Raw genomic sequence first — 20,804 nt, 5'->3', positions numbered from 1 at the left:
CACGGGCATCGTCTGGCCCTGGAGGCAATACAAGGTTTAAGGTAGGGTCTTGGGAACAGCTCCGAAATATTAGAATATGTTCAGAATATAGTAATTGCGTTCGGTTTGAAACATAACGCAGATCGCGAAAGCCGAAGAAAAGTACACGACTAAAAGAATCACACGTGACAGGGTCGAGACGTGAACAGAAGACACTGGGCAATTTTATACGATGGATTTTGATTTACTTTTTTCTCTGCAGTACTATCTAAATGGAAAGGCCAGCATTTATCCTGACGCCTGTTTCGCACGCTACTTCGCGAATGACAGTTACCAGAGCCAGCACATCTTTCGTCTTGATCGGAACCCGATGATCCCCATCCCATTCCATAAGCTTGGTAGACGCAGGCCGGCACCACTGGCTAAGCAGGTTACGATGCTCGGGGAGCCCCGGGTCGTGCAGTCCATGAACGTGAACAGTTGGTAACTCCAAAACGGGACTCGCCAGTGCCGATTCCGGTGCGCCGGTCATAGTGGCCGTGGATTGGTCGTCCCGCGCCGGCGCTGTGGGAAGCTGCAGGTTGAGTACCAGCAGCGGCCCAGAGCCGGCAAGCAGGATCGCGAACCTCCAGTTGGTAGCAGGTGTGGCAGTCTCCTGTTGCATTTGCTGACTGAGAAGCAGACTGGCACAGATTCTCGCCCCCTGGCTGAAGCCCAGGAGGCCGACCCATTCCCCTGTCGCACCGCATTGGTCGTCATCCTCCATCGCGGCTCTGAGACTGTTTTCGATGGCCTTTGCTTCGTCCGTGTGCTGCCCGTCGTAATCGTTGTCAGGCGGAACTACCCAGCTTTTGAAGGGTGCCCAGCTATCGTACACAGACGCGACTCCAGGCCCCGGTGGTGCTAGGAAAGGAGCTTCTGCAAAGACGAGGCGGAAAGTGGTCGCAATATGCAGCTTGAGAACCCGACATTGTGCCCGAAATATGTTTGCGTTTGTGCCGCCGCCATGGAGGCAAAGAATACGGGGGAGCCGGAGACTCTGGCTTCCGTTGCCGGCCTTGATGGCGACCATGATGGAGAACCGGCGTAGACGAGCGAGTGCTTGGGGCTTCAGCATAGAGAACAGAGGCCACTCACCTCATTCTTGATTGATATCACTCACGGCGATGCGCTGTTCAGACTTTGTAGAGGCGGCTTATTGCCGATCCCGTCGCCGAATCCGAACTTGCGTTAGCTCATGCATCCTCGGATGTTGCCGCCAGGGGTTGTTGACAGGGATGAAGCGAGGGCCTATCATCAATGGGGAGAATTCGGATAGACAATTCATCTGGGCGGCTTACTTTCGGTAAATAATACCCAGTGGCTTTTGGCACACTATCCTATATATATACCCAATCAAAAGCGGCTATTGGCCCCTTGCTGGTCATTCGGAAGGCTGTTCGAACTATTTCCGATAAGACCGGAAGCCCGCCAGAATGACCATGGGCCATCAACCAGTTGATTTTGATAACGACTTTGTCCAGATAGTCGGTGGAAAATGCGCTCCGACTCAGTCCTCGAGACATGGTCTGAATCCTTCCAACAAACAGCCGCTGCCTCCTGTGCCCGTCGCAACGCAACAAGACCTCGACGACGCTGTTGCTGCAGGGAAAGCCGCGTTTAAGACGTGGTCTCGCTTGCCCGATCAGCATCGCAAGAAGGCCGTCCTGAACTTCGCCGCCGCTATCGAAGCCCATAGCACCGACCTCGCCCACCTTTTAACACGGGAGCATGGGAAGACGGTGTGCTGCTGCATCCCTCAGCCACGAGAGATCTGTGTTGCTGACTTGACGCAGATAGTGGAGGCCCATCATGAGGTCGAGCTCCTCCCCCTGTTCCTACGCGGCCATGCACAGATCGAGTGGCGGGAAGAGGTCGTAGAAGATAGCGAGCGGCGCACAGTGGTGACGAGATATGTGCCGCTGGGTGTTGTCGCTGCCATTGTCCCATGGAGTTTCCCGTTGTTGATGGCCACTGGCAAGCTTGCACCGGCTCTGTTGACTGGTAACGTGATCATCCTGAAGCCATCGTATGAGATCTGGCCGTCGCCGTTGCTGCCCCAGGCTGACCAGGAAACAGACCATTTGCCCCGTACAGCTGTTTGAAGTTGGTCGAGCTCGCTCAGCAATTCTTTCCTCCGGGCGTTGTACAGTCGCTAAGCGGCGATGATGACCTGGGTCCCTGGATGACCAGTCATCCAGGGTTCAACAAGATCAGTTTCACCGGTTCCGTGGCGGCTGGGAAAGAGGTCATGAGGAGTGCCAGCAAGAACCTGACGCGTGTCACGCTCGAACTGTCGGTGATGTCACAAAGAAAGCTGGAACGAAGTGGATGCTAATGTCCAAACAGAGGCGGAAACGACGCGGCGATTGTCCTCCCAGACGTCCAAGTCAAGAGCGTTGCGGCAAAGGTTAGCTACCAGGCCGGCATAAATATCCAGCAATTGGATCAAGAAGCCTGCATACTGATTCGCCCCTTGCATAGGTCGCGGCGAACGCGTTTATGAATCTTGGACAGGTGCGTTCAGCAGTATCTCGAGCCAAGGGCTGCTCCTCCATCGCTGCGGAGACGTTTTAATCCTTGCGCTAGGTTTGCATCACAATCAAGAGGGTTTATGTGCACGAGGATATCTACGAAGAGTTCCGAGACGCCATGGTGCAAAGCCTTGCGCAGTATTCGATCGGTGACGCATCCTCGGAAACCAGCACGCATGGCCCGCTTCAAAACGCTCCGCAACACGAGCGGGTGAAGGCGCTTTTAGACGACGTTGAAAGGGAAAGCTACAAGGTTTTAGTTGGGGGACAGGTGAAGCCATCATCACCAGGATACTACATGAAGCCCATGATTGTCGACGAGCCGGCCGATGATTCCCGGATCGTTGTCGAGGAGCAGTTTGGTATGTCTATACTGGCATCACCAGGAGCAGGATATTCTTTCGCTGACAACAGTCAGGCCCAATCATTCCACTTCTCAGCTGGAGGGACGAGGAAAATGTCATCACCCGCGCGAACAACTCCAGCATGGGCCTTGGTGCGTCGGTTTGGGGTAGCAATGTCCACAAGGCCAGCGAGCTCGCGCGTGAACTCCAGGCGGGTAGTGTCTGGGTCAATCAACACACGGTAATCAGCCCAATGGCCACTTTTGGGGGTCACAAACAAAGCGGCATTGGGAGTGAATGGGGCACCGCTGGAATAAAGAGTTGTTGTAATGTACAGACATTGTTTTTGCCCAAAGCTGTAGCCTATGTACTAGATAGCTCACGGGGAAACAAGACTATAATTTATTACAAGATCATATAAGGCATATTACAAGTCGATCAGAGGTTACATAGACTATAAAGAAAAAGCCGTAGTTATTATTTAATCTATTTATGTTACTTTCTATTCTTTATTTAACTCTATAGTGATAGTATCTAGCATCTAACTAGTTCAGGTAGGGCTTTTAAGGCAGGGAACTTAACAGCTTTTTAGTGCTTAGATTTACCCCTAGACCTAACTGCCTACCTGACTTCTGTACTTAAACTAGACAGGGCAAAATCCCTATTAGTTTTACTATAACCTTTATCTAGAGGTTTACATCCTTAATAGCATATATATTAGAGGCAGAGATAGTATTAAGTAAAGGAGTTAGTAATAGGCGTAGTTAGGGTTTAATTATAATAATTATTCTAATATACCTCCTCTAACCCCTATCTTCTATAAAGTTTTCCCCTTTTATTATTCCTTTAGTAACTAGTTTATTTAGTCCTAGTCCTACTTTAGTGCCCCCCTAGGGCCTTACTTTAGGCACTTAATATAATCCCCCCCCTCTAAGGTCTTACCCTTAGGACCTTAAGTAGGCTATTTACTAGTAGTCTCCCTATTAGCTGCTTAGACTATTTAATAGCTAAGCCTTACGCCTAACTCTTAATCTCTTAAGGCCTTAAGTAGGCTACCTACTAGTAGTCCCCCTATTAGCTACTTAGACTATCTAATAGCTAAGCCTTATGCCTTATGCTTATCCTTTAGTATCTTAAGAGATATCTAGGAACGCTTACTAAGCCTAGTAAGCTACCTAATAAGTAGTTATCTCTCTAGCTAACTATTTACTTTTAGCTTTACTTTTATATTATTATATTCTAGCTAGGCCCTAACTACTACTCCCTTAGTATAGTTTAGTCTTTTAGCCTAAAGTATAAGTCTTATATTACCTTACTTAGTAGGGGACTACTTACTTTATAATAAGGATACTTTATTTACTTATAATACCCTTTAATACTTTTTATTAACTAGGCCTTATAGTACTTCTTTAAGTACTATATACTTTTTATTATTTTTATTATTATAATATTTAGCTTTTTTATTAACTATTTATTAAGCCTTAAGTTATGCTGCGGTACAAAATAGACATAAGTTCAAATTTATCGCGTAAAACGGCACTCACAGGAAAATTCCGTGACGTGCCACACTAGAGGTCGTCAGCCGGCCAATACCTAGGAGGCTCATTTCATGAGTAGACTGCAAGCATTGGAATCACGTGACGTTTGGCATCGGAGCTACCTTTATATTATTATTATTACTCGCGACTCATGGCGGAAAATACTACTACTATTTAGTAGTAATAGTAATAGTAATAGCACTAGTAATAACACTAGTACTACTAGCTCTCTTACTACTACTATTATATTTACTACTACTCTTACTAATACTACTACTACTACTAATACTACTACCCTTACTACCCCTAAGGGCACTAAGGGCCTTACTACTACCTCCTTATTACTCCTTTAGTCTATTAGCTCTTTAAATAAAAAAAATAAAAATAACTATACTATAGTTTATTTTATTTTATACTACTACTACTTTTAGGCTATATTTATTTAGTATATAAATATAGCTAATACTAAGGCTAAGTTTTCTTATTACCTTAAGACTACTAGTAAGTATTTAACACCTTAGTACTTCTTAAAGGCCTTTTTTTATTTATATCTTAGTCTTAATTATACTATTAGCTACTAGTAATAAGTACTTTTAGTATATTAAAATATATAGTAAGAAGTATATTTATATAAGTATTTTTATATTATTTTTTTTTTTTATTAGTAAGAGGTACTTTAGTAACCCCTTACTAACCTCTTATAGGCTACTTATATTATAACTTTTACTACTTTTACCCTTAAGAATATTTTTAAGGCCTTTTACTATAATAGCACTATATATACTAACTACTACTACTATAAAGTATATCTTTTTTAGTACCTTATAACTACCTCCTAACTAACCCCTTATATAAGAGAAGGTTATTACTACTTAGACTATAGTTAAAAAAGCCTTTTAAAAGAAAATAAATACTACTAAGGCCCCTAACGCTAAGTATAAGGCTAAGGCTAAGGAGAAAAAGTAGCTCCTTTATAACTATAAGGTTATAGCCCTTAAGGCTTTTATTACTACTACTACCTCTCTAGCTAAGTTAGCTAAGGTAGCTACTATAGCGCTTTAGCACTAGAACGTACTCCTTAAGGAGCAGACTAAGGCTATTAAGGCCTAAGGCGCCTTTTTCTTTAAGTAGGCTACTACTTACTTTTAGGTTATATATTATTCCCTTTTTAGTAACCTCTTACTACTCCTTAGTTACTAACTTTTATTTTAGTACTTTACTAACCTTAACTTTTAGTCTAGAGGTAATATAGCCTTTAGTACGCCTAGTAGAGGTAAAGATAAAAAGGAGAAGTAAGTGCTACTACCCCCTTAGTACCCCCCTCCCCCTAGGCCTTCTCTTAGTTTTATTTTTTTTTCTTAGCTACTATAGGCTTTAAATACTTAGCCTTTAGGCTATATACTTCTTAGCCTTAGTACTAAAGAATAATAAAAAAATCTAGCCCCTTAAGCTAAATACTTACTTCTACTTAGTGTCCTTCTTATACCTCCCTAGTAACCTTTTACTTATAGTCTTATTATAAATCCTTAGATATATTTCTTTATAGCTCTTATAAATTTTCTTTTTTACTATATCTTTTTTATTTAATAAGGTACTACTTATTTTATTATAGTCTTTTATATATTACTATTTAGTTTACTTTATATATATTTTCTTTTTTTTTTAATTTAAATAGGCTAAGGCTTTACTAGTACTTCTTTAAACTTCTCTAGCTAGAATAATAAGAATATATTATAAATATAGTACTTTATTTTTATATCTAGCTTATAGGCTTTCTTACTAGTAACTACTTATATTACTATAAAAGGTCTAAAATACTTATTTACTAGCTTCTTTAATAGTTATTTCTACTTAATAAATTTAGCTAATAATAAGACCTTTTTTTTTACTTTAAACTTAATATTTATTCTTTTTTAGTTATACTACTTCTTATAAGTCTAGCTTATAGACTTTAGTGTACTAATAATAATAGCCTTTTAGCTCCTTAGCTTCTTAACCTTTTTATAGGCTATAAAGACTTTTACTAGTTTTTATTTTATTAGTCTTATGTTATAAAGGTTTTATAAAGTATAACTTATAAGGGCTTTTACTAGTAATACCTTAGTTACTTTATATTATACCTTATTATAAATAAATTTTACTATTAAAAGCTATTTAACCTAATTATTTTACTTTATATTATAAAAGGCTTATAAGAAGTATTTTATATTTTAATTCTATTACTTTATCTATTTATTTATTTAGGGGTAGTAAGTAGTACTAAGTTTCTACTTAATAGCTAGCTAGTAGTATACTACTACCTAGAAATAGCTAGTAAATAAGGATCCTCTATTTAATATTATTATTATAAAAATACTAAATCTTAAGAACACCTTATCTACTAAGAGGGTTACTAGCTAGTCTACTATAATAGTCTTTTAGGTAGGTAAGTAAATAGTATACTTTATAAGCTTATTTACTACTACTAAAATACTATTATACGCCTTACTATTAAAGCCCTTTAACTTTAGTAGCTTTATAATAAAGTCTATAGTTATATATTCTTATAGCTAGCTAGGCACTAGTAAAAGCACTAGCTTTTTATATAGTAAGTAGTACCTTAGTTTAGTTTACTAGTATATTATATAAGTCTTTATATACTTCTTAACGTTCTTCCTTATTAACTTCTAGAAATATATTTATTTAATATATTTAAGTATATAGTTTACTTCTAAGTAACCTCTAGCTAGCTTATTATAAAATACTACTAGTAACTTTATCCTTATTATATACTTATTAAGGATAAATAGTCTTTTATTATACTATAGTGCTTTATTCTCTCCTCTTATCTATTAACTACTTAGTTATTACTACCCTTTTAATTAGGCCTACTTATCTACTAGTTATACTATAATAATCTTATTTTCTAAGTTAGTAGTAAGTTATCTTTAGTCTAGTAACTTAAGACCTAGTAACCTACTATATCTAAATATTATAACCTATTTCTTAAATCTACTAAAGAAGTCTACTAGGAATATACTATATACTTCTCTCTCCTCCTCTTTAGCAGGCTAGTAGTCTAGCTATTATAAGAGCCTATTTACTATATTATTTTTTTTAGGCTAGTACTTAATCTTAAAGTTAAATAATAATAAATCTTATAGTAGCTAGGCCTAGTAACTATTAAGTTAGGGCTTAGTAGCTAGGTAGTAGTACCTTAAATAGTCTATTAAGAATACTATTTAATATTATATATATAGTAAGTAGTATCTTTAGTAAATTACTACTTTATAGATTATAAGTAGCTTTACTTTTAGTACCTTATAATAAAGTTTTACTTCTTATAGCTTCTATAATATAAAGGCTATTAAGTGCTATACTCTCTTATAAAGCTAGTATATTACTATACTAATTATAAAGTTAAATATATCTATTTTAACTTATATAAGTAACTTAAGGTTAAAATACTAAAGGATTAAGGCTTAAGTAAATAAAGCGTAAAGCTTATAAAAAGCTTCCTCTACCTTTTATATTATTACCTACTCCCCTACTACCTTAAATATTAGCCTATCTATTAAAGGTGTATATACCTTAAAGTAGTTTTTAATAAATTACTAGTAAAATCCTATAAACCTTAGAAAAACCTAGATCTCCTTAACACTAGTAAAAAGTAGCTACTTTACTATTACTTATACTTACTTATACTTTATAGTAATCCTTTTATTAAACACTATAAAACCTAGGAACCTAATAGACTAGGTATAGAAAATACACTTCTTAAGGTTTATATATAGCCCTATAGCGTCTAACTAGCTTAGTACCTACTTAACTACTTTTATATAACTTTTTTTATCTTTTATAAAGATTAAGATATTATCTAAGTAAATAATATATATAACGTCTACTAGCCTAATAAGGGTATTATTAATATACGCCTAAAACATTACTAGCATATTAACTAGCCTAAATAGTATAATATAATATTTAAAGTGTTTATAGTAAGTATAAAAGGCTATCTTCTATTTATTACCTACTTTAATCCTTACTTAGTAATATATATCCTTTAGGTCTAGCTTTATATACTACTTTACTTTTACTAAATAGTTAAAGATCTTACTAATAAGAGGTAGTAGTATATAATTCTTAATAGTTACTTTATTAAGCCCCCTATAGTCTATATAAAGACGTAGCTTACCTCTTTTCTTAAGAATAAAAAGGATTAATGCCCTTACTAGGCTTATAAAGTGTCTAATTTAGCCCTTTTTAAGTAACTTATTAATATATATCCTTAATTTCTCTAGTTTTTTCTTAGCTAATAGGTAAATAAAGCTAAATAGCGCTTTTACTTCTAGCTTTAAATTAATTATATATAAGTAGCTTTTATTACCTACTAGCTAGGCTGCTAGGCCTATATTAAATATATATACTTATCTTTTATAGGCCTCTAGTAAGGTGGCCTTTATTCCTTTATCTTATTTAGCCTCTACCTTTTTTCCTTAGTTATAATAAGGTATCTTTAGTGCTTTTTTATCCCCCCTATATTATAAGTAGTAGATTATTAGTTAATAAGCTAAAATAGCTCTTAATATTTTATATACCTTTTTAATTTCTTACTTACTTTAGATAAGTTAGAGGTAGTCTTTTTTTAATAGGTATATCTAACTAATTATTATTTACTTTATATTTAGTTATACTACTTATCTCTAGAGGATCCTTAAGATAGCGTTATACCTAGCTATATTACTAACTTAAAAGGTATAGCTTTACGTCTTTAAGACCTTTATATTATCTATAACTTTTATTACTACTTTTTTTATTTTATAGTCTAAGGCCTTACCTCTTTATATACTTTAGAGCGCTAGGCCCCTTTAGCTTACCTCTACTAGTACCTCTATATATAATATCCTTTAGTATAGTATGTTCTTATTTACACTAAGATTAATTAACGTCTTCTTTTTTTTTTATATACTACTTATCTTAGTATAAAAATCTACTTTAAAGTAGTAATATAGTCCTTTATCTTAAGAGAGCTTAATACTATTAACCCTTACTAGCACTAAGGTGTACTATCTCCTTAAGTATTATAGTTATTTATACTTATAGTACTTCTTCTTACTACACCTAGCTAACTAGTACTTAGGCTTCTTATAGTTATAATAAGTAAGTAGTCCTTAAGTCCTCTCTAGCTAAAGTGTTATACCTTTTTCTTTTTTCTTAACTTTTAGCTTTAATATAAGTATACTTACTAATATTATAGCTATTAATATTATATATATACTAATAGCTTTAGTTAAGAGGGCGTTTATAATTATTAGTTATACTACTACCTCTTAGTAGCCTTTTCTCTCTTAACCTTACCTTAGCTATCCTCTTAACACCTTTTTTATATAAGTCTTAGTAAGTGTTTTTACTTTTTTTACTATATTATCTAACTTCTAGTAGGTAGCTAGTAGCCCCTTAGTAAGTATATAAGTCTTTAGGTCTAAGAGTACTTAGTTTAAAATATAAACTACTTACTACCTCTCTATTTAGGGGTTAAGGCACTCCTTCTTAACTATTTTATACTTATTAATAAATTATTAGTATAACTAGCTTAAGGCTTATTATATAGTGTTTAGCTTTATAGTAGTACTAAAAGCCTATATATTATTATTAGTAATATTTACTTTTAGCTAGTTTTTTATAACTTCTTAAGGCACTTTACTAATTTTACTTTTATAATAAAAACTTATATACTTTTTTTATTTATATACTAAGTTACTTTTTAGTATAGTACTAGTATATCTTACCTTATTATTATTAGTTATAAACTTATTTTTTACTATATTAAAATATATTTTTAACTAAAATAAGAATTCTTATAGTTTATTTTAGCTTTCCCCCTTATACCTTAAGGTAAGTAATCTTTTTAAGAGTATATTAGTATAAAGTTACTTAGTCTTTAGTTAGGGATTAGTAGTTATCTTTATTTCCTCTTATATATCTTTTATAGATATACTACTTTAAAGGGCCTTAATTTAGTTAATTATCTTTTTTTTTCTTACTTTTTTTACTTTTTTCTTTAGAAAGGCCTTTAGCTCTTTTTTTAATAGCTTACTTAAGTTAATAACATACTACTTATCTACTAGTATAGACTTAGTTATATTAGGTATTAGTTATCCTATTATAGCGCTCCCTTATTACTAGGCTATAGTTTAGGATTTAGTAAGCACTATTACTACTTTAGTAGTTAATACACCTAAGGATAAGGAGATATTAAAACGTATTAGAGGTAAAAATAGTATTAAGTAAAGGAGTTAGTAATAGGCGTAGTTAGGGTTTAATTATAATAATTATTTTAATATACCTCCTTTAACCCCTATCTTCTATAGAGTTTTCCTTTTTTATTATTCCTTTAGTAACTAGTTTATCTAGTCCTGGTCCCACTCTAGTGCCCCCCTGGGGCCCCGCTCCAGGCACCTGACAATATATATCTTATATAGAAGTGTACCTTATGTGTATAAAACCTTAAGATCAGAGAAAGACAAAGACGAAACTTAGATTAAAGCAGACTTCGCTTTTTTCTCCTAGCAGACCCTAGTATAATTATAAATCCAGCCCTTAAGATAAAGCTTATTAAAACTCCAAGTTTTAGTGTAATTGGACTACCTCGTACAAGGAGTCTCGGTTCACCAGATGAATGGATTTTCTCAACCCTGTCAACTCTATAATTTTCGGCCAAAAAAAGCCCAGGTCCAACTAGACTATCTATGTCCAATAGTACGGTGTGGTGTACTTGTAGTTAGCTAGTCTCTATATCTGGACGGTGTATTTCTTCCTAGACGTATGGCTTAGGTAATTGGTATGGCGTCGGGCCTCATGTAATAGTACGTATCCTTTGATTGGCCATAGGCCCGTGCCGCTAGCGGCCCCGCCTGTCACGTGCACTTAGACTTATGCTTATGTCGCAGTGCACGTGGGTCCTTCGACCGGTCACACAATGACCGATGCCAGACGCACACCACTGCCTCAGACGGGCGCTTACAAGCTTTGTAAACCCTTTGCACAGATTCCAATGCGGGTTTTCTATGCTCTCGCTGCCCATAGGAGATTACGTCCGATTTAGGTGGTGATAATAACTTTGCTGATCGTGATAGGTCCCTCTGGTGTGTGTGGGAAGTCCCACGTTGGTGTAAGAAAGGAGGACGGGATGGGGTTAATTACCAAGCCGGGTGTCAGAGGCGGGGATAGTATCGAGTAAAAGTAAGGGTTCAATTGTGACGATTATTCCAATCTGCTTCCCCTAACCCCTAAGTCCTGCAGAGTTTTCCCCTTTTTGTGTTCTTTCGGTGACTAGTTTATCCGGTCCTGGCCCCACTCCGGTGCCCCCCCCCCCCCCCTGGGGCCCCGCTCCGGGCACCTGACACCGGGGAAGTGGAGACGAAAGTCTCGACGGTTTTGAATCTCCAATGCGTAAGAGAACGATGCGATATGATCCAGACAAGGGAATGGTTGACTTGCGTGATGAACACAGGTGACCACTCCTGATGGATCATTCGCTGTGATGTCATGTCAGCTTCAGTCCCCGTAGGCATTGGCACAGGGCCAATTTGACGCTCCTGGAAGCAGGATGAGAGGGCTAGGATGCCCAGCCAGCTTGGTTGATACTGAGCCTAGCCTGGACCTAACAGCATTTTGATTGACCGAGTATGGAATACCGAAAACTCCCGATCCGATTACTCGCATTGCTGACTGACGACTAAGATCTGAGCTCTTTGCCTCACTAACCGTGCAAGCATTCATGTGCGTCACCTGCGCAAGCCATGGATGGGGGTGAATTGTGGCGCGGTGTTAAATGTTGGCGAGATTTTGAAATCCTGCCTTGTTCAGCCCCGTTGTTGCTGCGATCCAACGGCTTCCTGTCTGTCCACTCGACCACGCCACTCGCGCTTCTGCCTACCTATCTATAGTAATGGATGCCGTGTCGACCAGACACCTGATTGCCGCTGCCACCTGCTCGCATTTTGCCTTCGACTGGTAGAACACCACCCCCTTGTGCCCCGGCCCCATCGCTTGCTTGAAGCGCCTGGTCTTGTCAACGACGGCCGCCTGGACCGCCGTGAACCCCCTAGGCACCACGCTATTCACCCAGTGCCTAACTCTTACCTGCGCCGGTCCGTAGCAGTATGATGAGTTTCTCGCTCCTCATAGCGACATGGCCCGCAGAATAACGGCCAGGGTAATACAGTGTCTTGCTGGTCAAATCGACCTTTGAATGGGAACGTGAGCCTGCCTCTGGCATGTTGAAGGTCTTGGTTGTACATAGTTTCTCTTTTGAACGGTTGACGTTTTCTGGAATGCTCAATGGGGCTGCCACCTACTCACCATACGTCAGTCCAGGAGGCAACCTAATCCGAACACACTATTCACGGTTGAACCTTAGACACGCCCAGCATCTTCAAGGGCTAGATTAAGTCCTAGTGGTTCTGAGTCGTTGGGGTCTTGGAAACTCCATAAAAGTCGCGTATGACCAATCTCATGCCTACCTACATGCTTCTACCTTGGCTACGCCACTTAACCTCTACCACCTTCTATGTTTAGTTCAGTGACTATCTTGGCGATGCTGCCCGTTACTAAGCAGCATACCTGATATTGCATTTATCCATGCCTATTTCCCTGGGCGATGCTGCCCGTTATTAAGAAGCTACCAGATGAAGCATTCACCCAAGCCTGTTCTTCTTGGCGGTGGAAGTCCGCTTGAATTATTGATATGGTCTACGTATGAATGGGATGTCAATAGAATTATGTATCTCATTTAACGACTATATAAGGGATCATTCATAGATTGTTCAAAACTTTTCCTCTTCATAAATCAGAATTCGACAATCACACAAAGTACACCTCAAACCTAGCAGCTTGTGATAAATACTCTACAGCTGTGTTGCCTAGTTCTTCCTCCAACATGAGACTCGACATCTTGGCTGTTGCCGCGGCAATCCTATCCCCCGCCGCTGCGTTAGGCATCAACTGCCGCGGTTCGGGTAACTGCAACTCCGACAATTTTCAGGGCGCTGCTTCAGAATTGGCCGCGTGAGTTTACATCCTTCTGGGACTTAATCGAATGGCATCTGACCCAAGTCACGATCACTTTGCGCAGGTTGATAAGAAGTATCCCTGACGGTCGTTGGTTCAACAACGGCCAGCAGATTGCTTGCTTTAGCCGATGGGGTGTTGGGGGTGGCATTTGCGCTTTCTATCAGAATACGGGCGGCTGGCAGGCCAAGAAGGCCAAAGATATTGTCGGCCATCTTGTCAGCCATGGTTGCAAAGTGTGCGGCAGTGTGCCCACCGGATTCCCGGGTTCGAACGATGTCGCTCAAGGCCAGTTGACATTCAACTACGTGGCAAAGCCCTGCACCGGTCTATGGGAAGAGAGGAAGGTCTGTTAGTGAGAGAAGAGAACCCAGCTTTGGTGGTTCATCATCATTTTGATGATCTTTGGATCTAGTTAGTTTGACAAGTACGCGAGGCATCTACCAATTCAAAGGATCTGTCATCGCTGTAATATTGATCCCCACTTTCCTCCGCTCCCTATTCGCTCTGTCCCTAAATTCTACCGTGAGTTGAAACCAAGCTTTCGGCTCATATTATTAGTTCAACATTCCATGTGCATGTCAGCACAATGGGTTATTGTTCCTTATAGTTAGGGATGGTTTCTAGTAAGAGGGTTTCTTATTCTATTCTAAAGCATGTTTCGGTCTTTAATACTAACTCATAACGGAATGATATATCCTTCAGTCGACACTGAACACAATGCTAGTTAAGCTTGTTGACTTGCCAAAGTACCTCGTCGTGACAACGGGAGTTAAATACTTTAGAACCTCATAGTCGTCTGTGTCCACCCTTGGGTATAGACACTGCCTCAGGCTGTCGGTGTTTCTAAACATGATGAGGGCGTTCTTCTTCATGACTTTTGCGACGCTGATCAGCAGATCACGCTTCTGCTCTTCGTCCCCGCCGATGAGGGCCGCAAAGTGCACCACGTCGCTGTCCCGAATGTCTTCAGGTATAGAGGAGACGTCAGCCTTGACGAAGCGCATGTCGTCACCTAAGCAGCGGGCAACCAGGGATCCATGTTGGATGGCTTCTTCGCTGCGGTCAATATTAACGAATTCAACGTCGCGACCCAGCCTCGGCCGCATACATAGGGCCGTGAAAGGCGTTGGACCCGAACCGAGGAAGGTGACCTTGCGCGGGCGTGGAAGCTGAGCTTCGCCAACGGCTGTGTCGAGTGTGTTGGCCTCCCTGAGGAAGTGATGGAAGGTCAGTCACCCAGAAGGGAACACATAATTAGAAAGATACAGGGGGGGCATGGGGATATTGCTATTTTGTGACTCACATGCGCGCCAGCTGGTGGTACTGGTCCAAGTAAGGGAAAGATTCGAAGAGCACCTGACTCTCTGCTCTTGATTTTCCACTGATGACTTTGCGTGCGAACTCAAGCTCGAGGAGGTACTCTCCTTCGCCCCAGAGTTGACGGAGCTCCGGGATGACAGCAGTCACGCGTGCGTCGGTCATAATCTACATGGAAAGAAAGTGTCAGTCAGGGAGGGAGCCACGTAGACGAGGTAAAAGACAGATTACAGTAAGCCTACCTTTTCTTCCTGTGCTCTAGTTGTCTTGGATGTTGTCACTAGGTCAAAAAGCTGGTTGAGGATGGCCCCGTTGGTGGGATTGGGATACAGGCTCTCGAGTCCCTTGATGCGTTTAAAGAGCTCTACGATACCCTGAGCGATGCGCTCGACAGGGTCGTCATTATGTGGCAGCTTTTCCGAAACGCGCTGCACCCTAGACCAGTCGCCTGTCAAAGGCTTCTCGATCGTGACAACCGCATCGCCTGCGTTGGCAGAGGGTTTCCCACAAGTCTCGGTCGTCATTCTGGTCTCTCCAAGTCAATGGGCTGCAATTCGAGAGAAAGGTGGAAGCGTAAAGAATGAGATGTCATAAGAAACGTGAGTTTACGGCAGGCCATACGGTGAGACGTTGTAGAGTCAAATAGTCTCGGGCATGACACTACTGGCTAGACTAGTAAACGGTCCGCTTCCAACTTTTGCGAAAAAGAGCTAGTCAAGCAAGCTAGCAGCATGCATGTGATCTGTCAACATGAGGTATTTTCCTCGTGATTTGGATGCATAGCTTCCCCTATCTATTTCTGCAGTCGTGGTTGGACGCTTTGTCTGCAGACCCTCCTATGATGGCTCGCATGTTGCCAACTAGTCATGACAACGTGACAGCCATAGGTCAAGGCATTCCTCCCTCGTCACAACGACGCATTAGAGTGAGATGATGGCTTGTAGGGCGAATAAGGAGACGAAAACTGGCATTGAGGAACACTCTGAAGAGAACCGTTTTGTAACGTATCTTGATCCAGATTGGATACTCAGCTCCTGGATGGATATTCCGCCTAACTGAACCCTGCGAGCACTTCACTCAGTGCCGACTCGCACTGTTACAAGGGTCGCACAAAATCCCCCGATCTAGCCGTAGCAAAGCTACGACATAGACCGGGGGTGGATGCGCCTTGCGAACCTAGTCTGGGGAGCCATTTGGCCTAAACAGGACGGAAGAGACCGTATTAACAGAAACACTCAAGGAGAGGCTAAGGATTGCAGCAGGATGCGAATCGACTGTGACAGCAGGCGAACATGTATTTAGTTGTAGTCAGTAGTCCGCTTGAGCGCCCTTTGCCCTTGACAGGGACGTCCAGGCGTTAAATACTCAAACAAACAAACAAACAATCAGCTCCTGGATGCAACCGATGCATATGTGGACCCAACTGCATCCGCGAAGACTAAGCCTTTCGAAGGGACCGACTTCATACACCCTGCCAGAGAATCGAAACAGTCGAACCGAGGTACGAGGCAGATGGTCTGGAACATATGTAATACGTGGTTCTTGTAGTATGAAAGGAAGTCAGCGAAGCACACTTCGGGTTCGGTTTATTCAGATTTACAACCTGTTTTTTAGCCAATGACGGAAAAGGAAATGAGAAAGAAATTGCGCTCGCGAAAAAGCAGAAATTGATAAGATACTTTATTACTTCACAAAGATAAGTACGTTTCCTGAGTTCTTTGACCAAATCCATCAGACCCTCTCACCCAACCCCCTGCATCACATGCTGTCATGTCTCGACTCCACCAAAAGCGTGTCAAATGCTGTTACGCTAGCAAAAGCGCCAGACTTGTCAGCTAGAGTCCGCTTCATTAGTATCGCAAAAACGTCTTTTTACTATGAGGTCTCGCCTTTTGCTGGCCCAGTCACGTGGCTACAATTGTACAACTTCACACACATATTCTACTCGTCTCATCGCACGAATAGTTTTATATACGGACAAATCTCCGCTACAACCAGCCTTACCGAGCCAAAGCTTCCATAACGCTATTATGCATATCTTTCTATATGTTCTAGCTTATAAAAATAACAACTTGAACCTATAGTCTAGATCACCTGCTCTGTAAGAATTGCAAGTACTGTCTTTTTCCATTGCTTGCTCTAGAGGCTTTCATGACCTGAAGATTGTGATAGCCATGTAGCTTGTTTACTTTGGTCACTTTGGTCACTTTGGTCACCTGGAATACGGCTCTTCCAGCTATACGGACACCTTGATAGACAAACAGGACCTTGTGATAACCCTTTACCCAGTTCCGGTTGACTGCGGCTGTTGCGGGAGCTACTGGATCTAGCCCACCCCTTCTGATGCGCTGATTGGCTTAGACTTTCTCTCGTCATATCGAAGACAGGGGATAAATTTCTCTCAAATTTGACGCATTCGCGCCGTTGTGGCTCACTAATTGATCGATAAGGTACGGTGGGTACAATCCCCTCTTTCGAAGGAACCCTGATGGCGTCGTGGAGCCCCACGCAGGTAATCTCCTGCAGGGCAGTGTAGCACATACCTATATACTTGGTACGATGGCTCGGAAAGCTTGATGTACTATGTCGATGCCGGGGACCTTGATAGATCTTAAATGTCGCGCAGATTCCCCCGCCCACCACTGACAAGGTTCTATGCATTGCGCCTAAAGGTTCTATCTGAATGTGTGGTTTGGTACGACGTATCCGTACAACATAGAACACATTAGGTAATTAGGGGAACTTTCCAACAGGAACACAAAGCGATTATACTAAACATAGGTCACTCAATAACAGCAATGATCATTATTAATTTAAGCTTAGGCTATTTTTGAACGTCATCCCCTGGTAGGGGGACAAAAACGGCAAAAACATACAACACCAGGTATTCGCTGGTCGTCACCGACCCAACTACTAATCCGGCCCTCATTGGCTTATCTATGGGAGAGCGGACGGGATCCCGAGTTTTCCAATGGGTATGGTCGTATGTGCTGGTTCACACACGTTGGGAAGTCTATGTACCTGCATCGGCTTACAAGTCATCTACGTCCTCGTTCTAGTACAATGACGGTGTTTTAGCACTTGTTCAACTTCTGATAAATGATCCAGGGTCGAACTGGAATATGGCATGGGATATCGCATCAGAGGAAGACTTACGACTAAGATATCCTTGCTTGCACCATACAACGCTAGGATATTGATCTTGTCGCGATGCCTTCACGGCACCGCGCGGCCTTATGGGGGTTCATCGGAGCCGGAATATAGATACGCCGGCCCCACTTGACCGGTCCACCCCGAAGATTTCCTATGACTTTTCCCACCCGAAGAAGTGCCTCGTGACAGGTCTGAACCCCGCTCCATCATCATTCCACGGCTGACCTTAGTCGCCGGGGATGCAGGCCACAGTCACAGTCTGACATCTGCTGCCTGATCATAGCGTCGGCAGTGGCTACTCCAAATGCTTGAGTTATAACTTGAATTGTGACCCATCGTTTCACGTCCAATCCAGCACCATCGCGGTCCGCTCCCTCTACAACACTACCTGCACAACTTTAACATTGAGAGAGGTTGATTGTTATGTCTCTCCCACAATTGTGCTGATTACCGAGCACAATGTCCACATGCGTTGAGCCCTTGAAACTACTTCTCAAGTCACGTCTGTTGGACCGCCATGAAGCAGATGCAACCAGAAACGCTGGAGGAGAGACATTGAAATGCGAATTCTGCGACAATCTCATCGCTGTGCTCGAAAAGACCCCAACGGATCATGTTTCTTTTGACTTCGGACCCATCGACAAAATAGCAAGCTCAAGATGCGATCGACACCGACTCCTCATTCAACGAATCACGAAATGGCTGGATATTGAGGATGACTCGTCGGAATCATTAAAACTCTTCCAAAATTATTTCAGGCGTTCGTTCTCTTTCACCCTGGGAGACAACTTTGCCAGGAATTCCCCCGAGTTTGATGTCATGCAAGGCTCAAACAACAATCACTTGGCTGAACATGGGGTCAAACTCGACCCGTCTTGGATCGATAATGAAACTCTGACTCGATGGTACAACACGTGCATATCCGAACACGGAGAGCTGTGTAACAGTCCTAGATACTTTGAGCACCTCCCAAAACCTAGACTGAAGATCCTTATAGATGCAGTAGACAACTGTCTAATTACCGCCCCTGACGATCCGTCCTACATGGCTCTCAGTTATGTTTGGGGCAAGGTCGACATGCCCAGAACATTCATCACCAACCTACAGCAGTTGAAGAGGCCGGGGGCCCTGGAAAACATCTCTCTTCCAAGAATCATCAGGCACACCATGCATCTGACAGCGCTTTTCGGGGCGCGCTATCTCTGGGTAGATAGCCTCTGCGTAGTCCAGGACGATAGAGAGTTCCTCAGCAGTCACTTACGCCAGATGGCTTCAATCTTTGCGCACGCCCAAGCCGTGATTATTCCCGTCGACGGAACGAATGCTGAAAGTAGTATTCGTGGATTGAAAGGAACACCAAGAGAGGAAGCGCGGCACCTCGAGCAGGACCAGATACAGTTTGGAGATAGGAGTCTCCTCGTGCGCACCAGTATAGGCCAGCACCAGCATGGTGAAGCCCGCTCCAGAAAATCGAACTACTTTGATCGTGGTTGGACCTTTCAGGAATATCTATTTGCACGCAGACGCATCTGCTTCGAAAACGAGAGCGCCTGGTTCGAGTGCTGTCAATCCGCCATGTATGAAGATCACAGCCACCCAGACATTCCTGACAGAAAACGGGATTTTTTGCTCAACGTCGGGTACCCATCACTGACCGTGTACTCGCGCCTGATGGAGGATTACAATAATCGACAGCTCACCTACCCGCAAGACTGTCTCTCTGCTATGGCCGGCATACTCCCGTGCTACACCAGAGTTTTCAAGGGAGGCTTCTTATGCGGCCTGCCAGAGATGTTCTTCGACGCAGCTCTACTCTGGCAGCCCAAAGGCGATCTAGTGCGGCGCAAACCAGTTGAAACGAGCATGGGCCTTGGTGTCAACAGCACCAGTAACCTCCCGACGTGGTCCTGGGTGGGATGGCAGGGCCGCCTTGACTTCGCGGACTGGGCAACCGGGAATGACTTCGTGGCGGCGTGCAGTGGCTGGATTGCTTCAACAAGACAACAATTGTTTCCAACCACCAAGTGGTACACCAGCGCTGGTAGCTCCGGAGAGATAGACAAAAGACCGATAGAAGTTGAGTGGGCGGCATGGAGAGAACGATACAGGGACCCGGGAAAACAGCTGCCTCCGGGGTGGACACGAAGAAAACGACGGAAAGACGAGGAGTTGACTATTGAGACACCCCCAGACGGATTCGGCAAATACTTGTACCATCACACATCTTGCGATGCAAGATTCTGGTACCCTGTACCGCTATCGGATCCAACCTATTCACATCAGAAAGGCAGCTCGGCCGTCTCTGAAGAGATATACCTATTCGGCTCTGTGGAATTGGCACGCCTGACAGTCCGTGGTGCAGTGTGGATGCATAGCATTCCCAACCTTGAGGGTAATAGTCTACAGGTTCCTCATGTGTCGCTATACACACCCCAGGACGAATGGGCTGGGATACTGCGACTACACAGCCATGACTACTTGGAAACCCGGAAGTTGGATCCTACGAAGAGTCCTGTCGAAGTGCAGCTAATTGCCATATCCCAAGGGTTCATCCCGAACAACCTCGAGTACGGCGATAGTGACTTCGCAGAGTACACCAGAGAGGAGCGGCTGAAGCAAGGCCAGCGGTATGAGTTCTACAACGTCATGTGGATAAGTTGGAGGGACGGGATTGCCTATCGAGAGGGTCTTGGCCGGGTATGCAAGGAAACATGGGATGCTCTCCAAGCTTCCACGATCGATATTGTGCTTGGATAGAGTACAGGCGGTGTACTCAACTTACGCGAGCAGGATCACAAAGTACACACCACCATGCGTAATCTGATATATCTGATTGTGGTACCCAC

The 20,804-nt window shown here is 42.1% G+C and overlaps 5 protein-coding genes and 1 non-coding gene across 6 annotated transcripts; 3 read left to right on the top strand and 3 right to left on the bottom strand.

The window, feature by feature from the left end:
• Nucleotides 1-247: 247 nt before the first annotated feature.
• On the bottom strand, nucleotides 248-1,051 carry GLRG_09266 (citrinin biosynthesis oxidoreductase CtnB; the record flags this gene model as incomplete). Its single annotated transcript, XM_008099951.1, has 1 exon — nucleotides 248-1,051. One exon carries the CDS (start codon nucleotides 1,049-1,051, stop codon nucleotides 248-250), a length of 804 nt encoding a protein of 267 aa, XP_008098142.1.
• Nucleotides 1,052-1,454: 403 nt separating this feature from the next.
• On the top strand, nucleotides 1,455-3,463 carry GLRG_09265 (aldehyde dehydrogenase; the record flags this gene model as incomplete). Its single annotated transcript, XM_008099950.1, has 8 exons — nucleotides 1,455-1,760; nucleotides 1,815-2,047; nucleotides 2,098-2,313; nucleotides 2,368-2,428; nucleotides 2,503-2,535; nucleotides 2,608-2,914; nucleotides 2,971-3,137; nucleotides 3,455-3,463. The coding sequence occupies 8 exons, from the start codon at nucleotides 1,455-1,457 to the stop codon at nucleotides 3,461-3,463; spliced, it is 1,332 nt and encodes a 443-aa protein (XP_008098141.1).
• A 9,891-nt stretch (nucleotides 3,464-13,354) lies between these two features.
• On the top strand, nucleotides 13,355-13,841 carry GLRG_09264 (uncharacterized protein; the record flags this gene model as incomplete). Its single annotated transcript, XM_008099949.1, has 2 exons — nucleotides 13,355-13,482; nucleotides 13,550-13,841. 2 exons carry the CDS (start codon nucleotides 13,355-13,357, stop codon nucleotides 13,839-13,841), a joined length of 420 nt encoding a protein of 139 aa, XP_008098140.1.
• A 345-nt stretch (nucleotides 13,842-14,186) lies between these two features.
• GLRG_09263 (nicotianamine synthase) lies at nucleotides 14,187-15,329 on the bottom strand (the record flags this gene model as incomplete). Its single annotated transcript, XM_008099948.1, has 3 exons — nucleotides 14,187-14,697; nucleotides 14,792-14,973; nucleotides 15,048-15,329. 3 exons carry the CDS (start codon nucleotides 15,327-15,329, stop codon nucleotides 14,187-14,189), a joined length of 975 nt encoding a protein of 324 aa, XP_008098139.1.
• A 2,345-nt stretch (nucleotides 15,330-17,674) lies between these two features.
• Nucleotides 17,675-17,790, bottom strand: GLRG_12535. The gene has a single exon (XR_001139469.1). It is a non-coding gene; the product is annotated as a 5S ribosomal RNA (ribosomal RNA).
• Nucleotides 17,791-18,417: 627 nt separating this feature from the next.
• Nucleotides 18,418-20,715, top strand: GLRG_09262 (heterokaryon incompatibility protein; the record flags this gene model as incomplete). Its single annotated transcript, XM_008099947.1, has 1 exon — nucleotides 18,418-20,715. One exon carries the CDS (start codon nucleotides 18,418-18,420, stop codon nucleotides 20,713-20,715), a length of 2,298 nt encoding a protein of 765 aa, XP_008098138.1.
• Nucleotides 20,716-20,804: the final 89 nt, after the last annotated feature.

The sequence above is a fragment of the Colletotrichum graminicola genome (genome assembly GCF_000149035.1).
Source record: "Colletotrichum graminicola M1.001 genomic scaffold supercont1.46, whole genome shotgun sequence".
NCBI lineage: Eukaryota > Fungi > Ascomycota > Sordariomycetes > Glomerellales > Glomerellaceae > Colletotrichum > Colletotrichum graminicola.
This window is presented reverse-complemented; position numbering and strand designations above follow the sequence as displayed.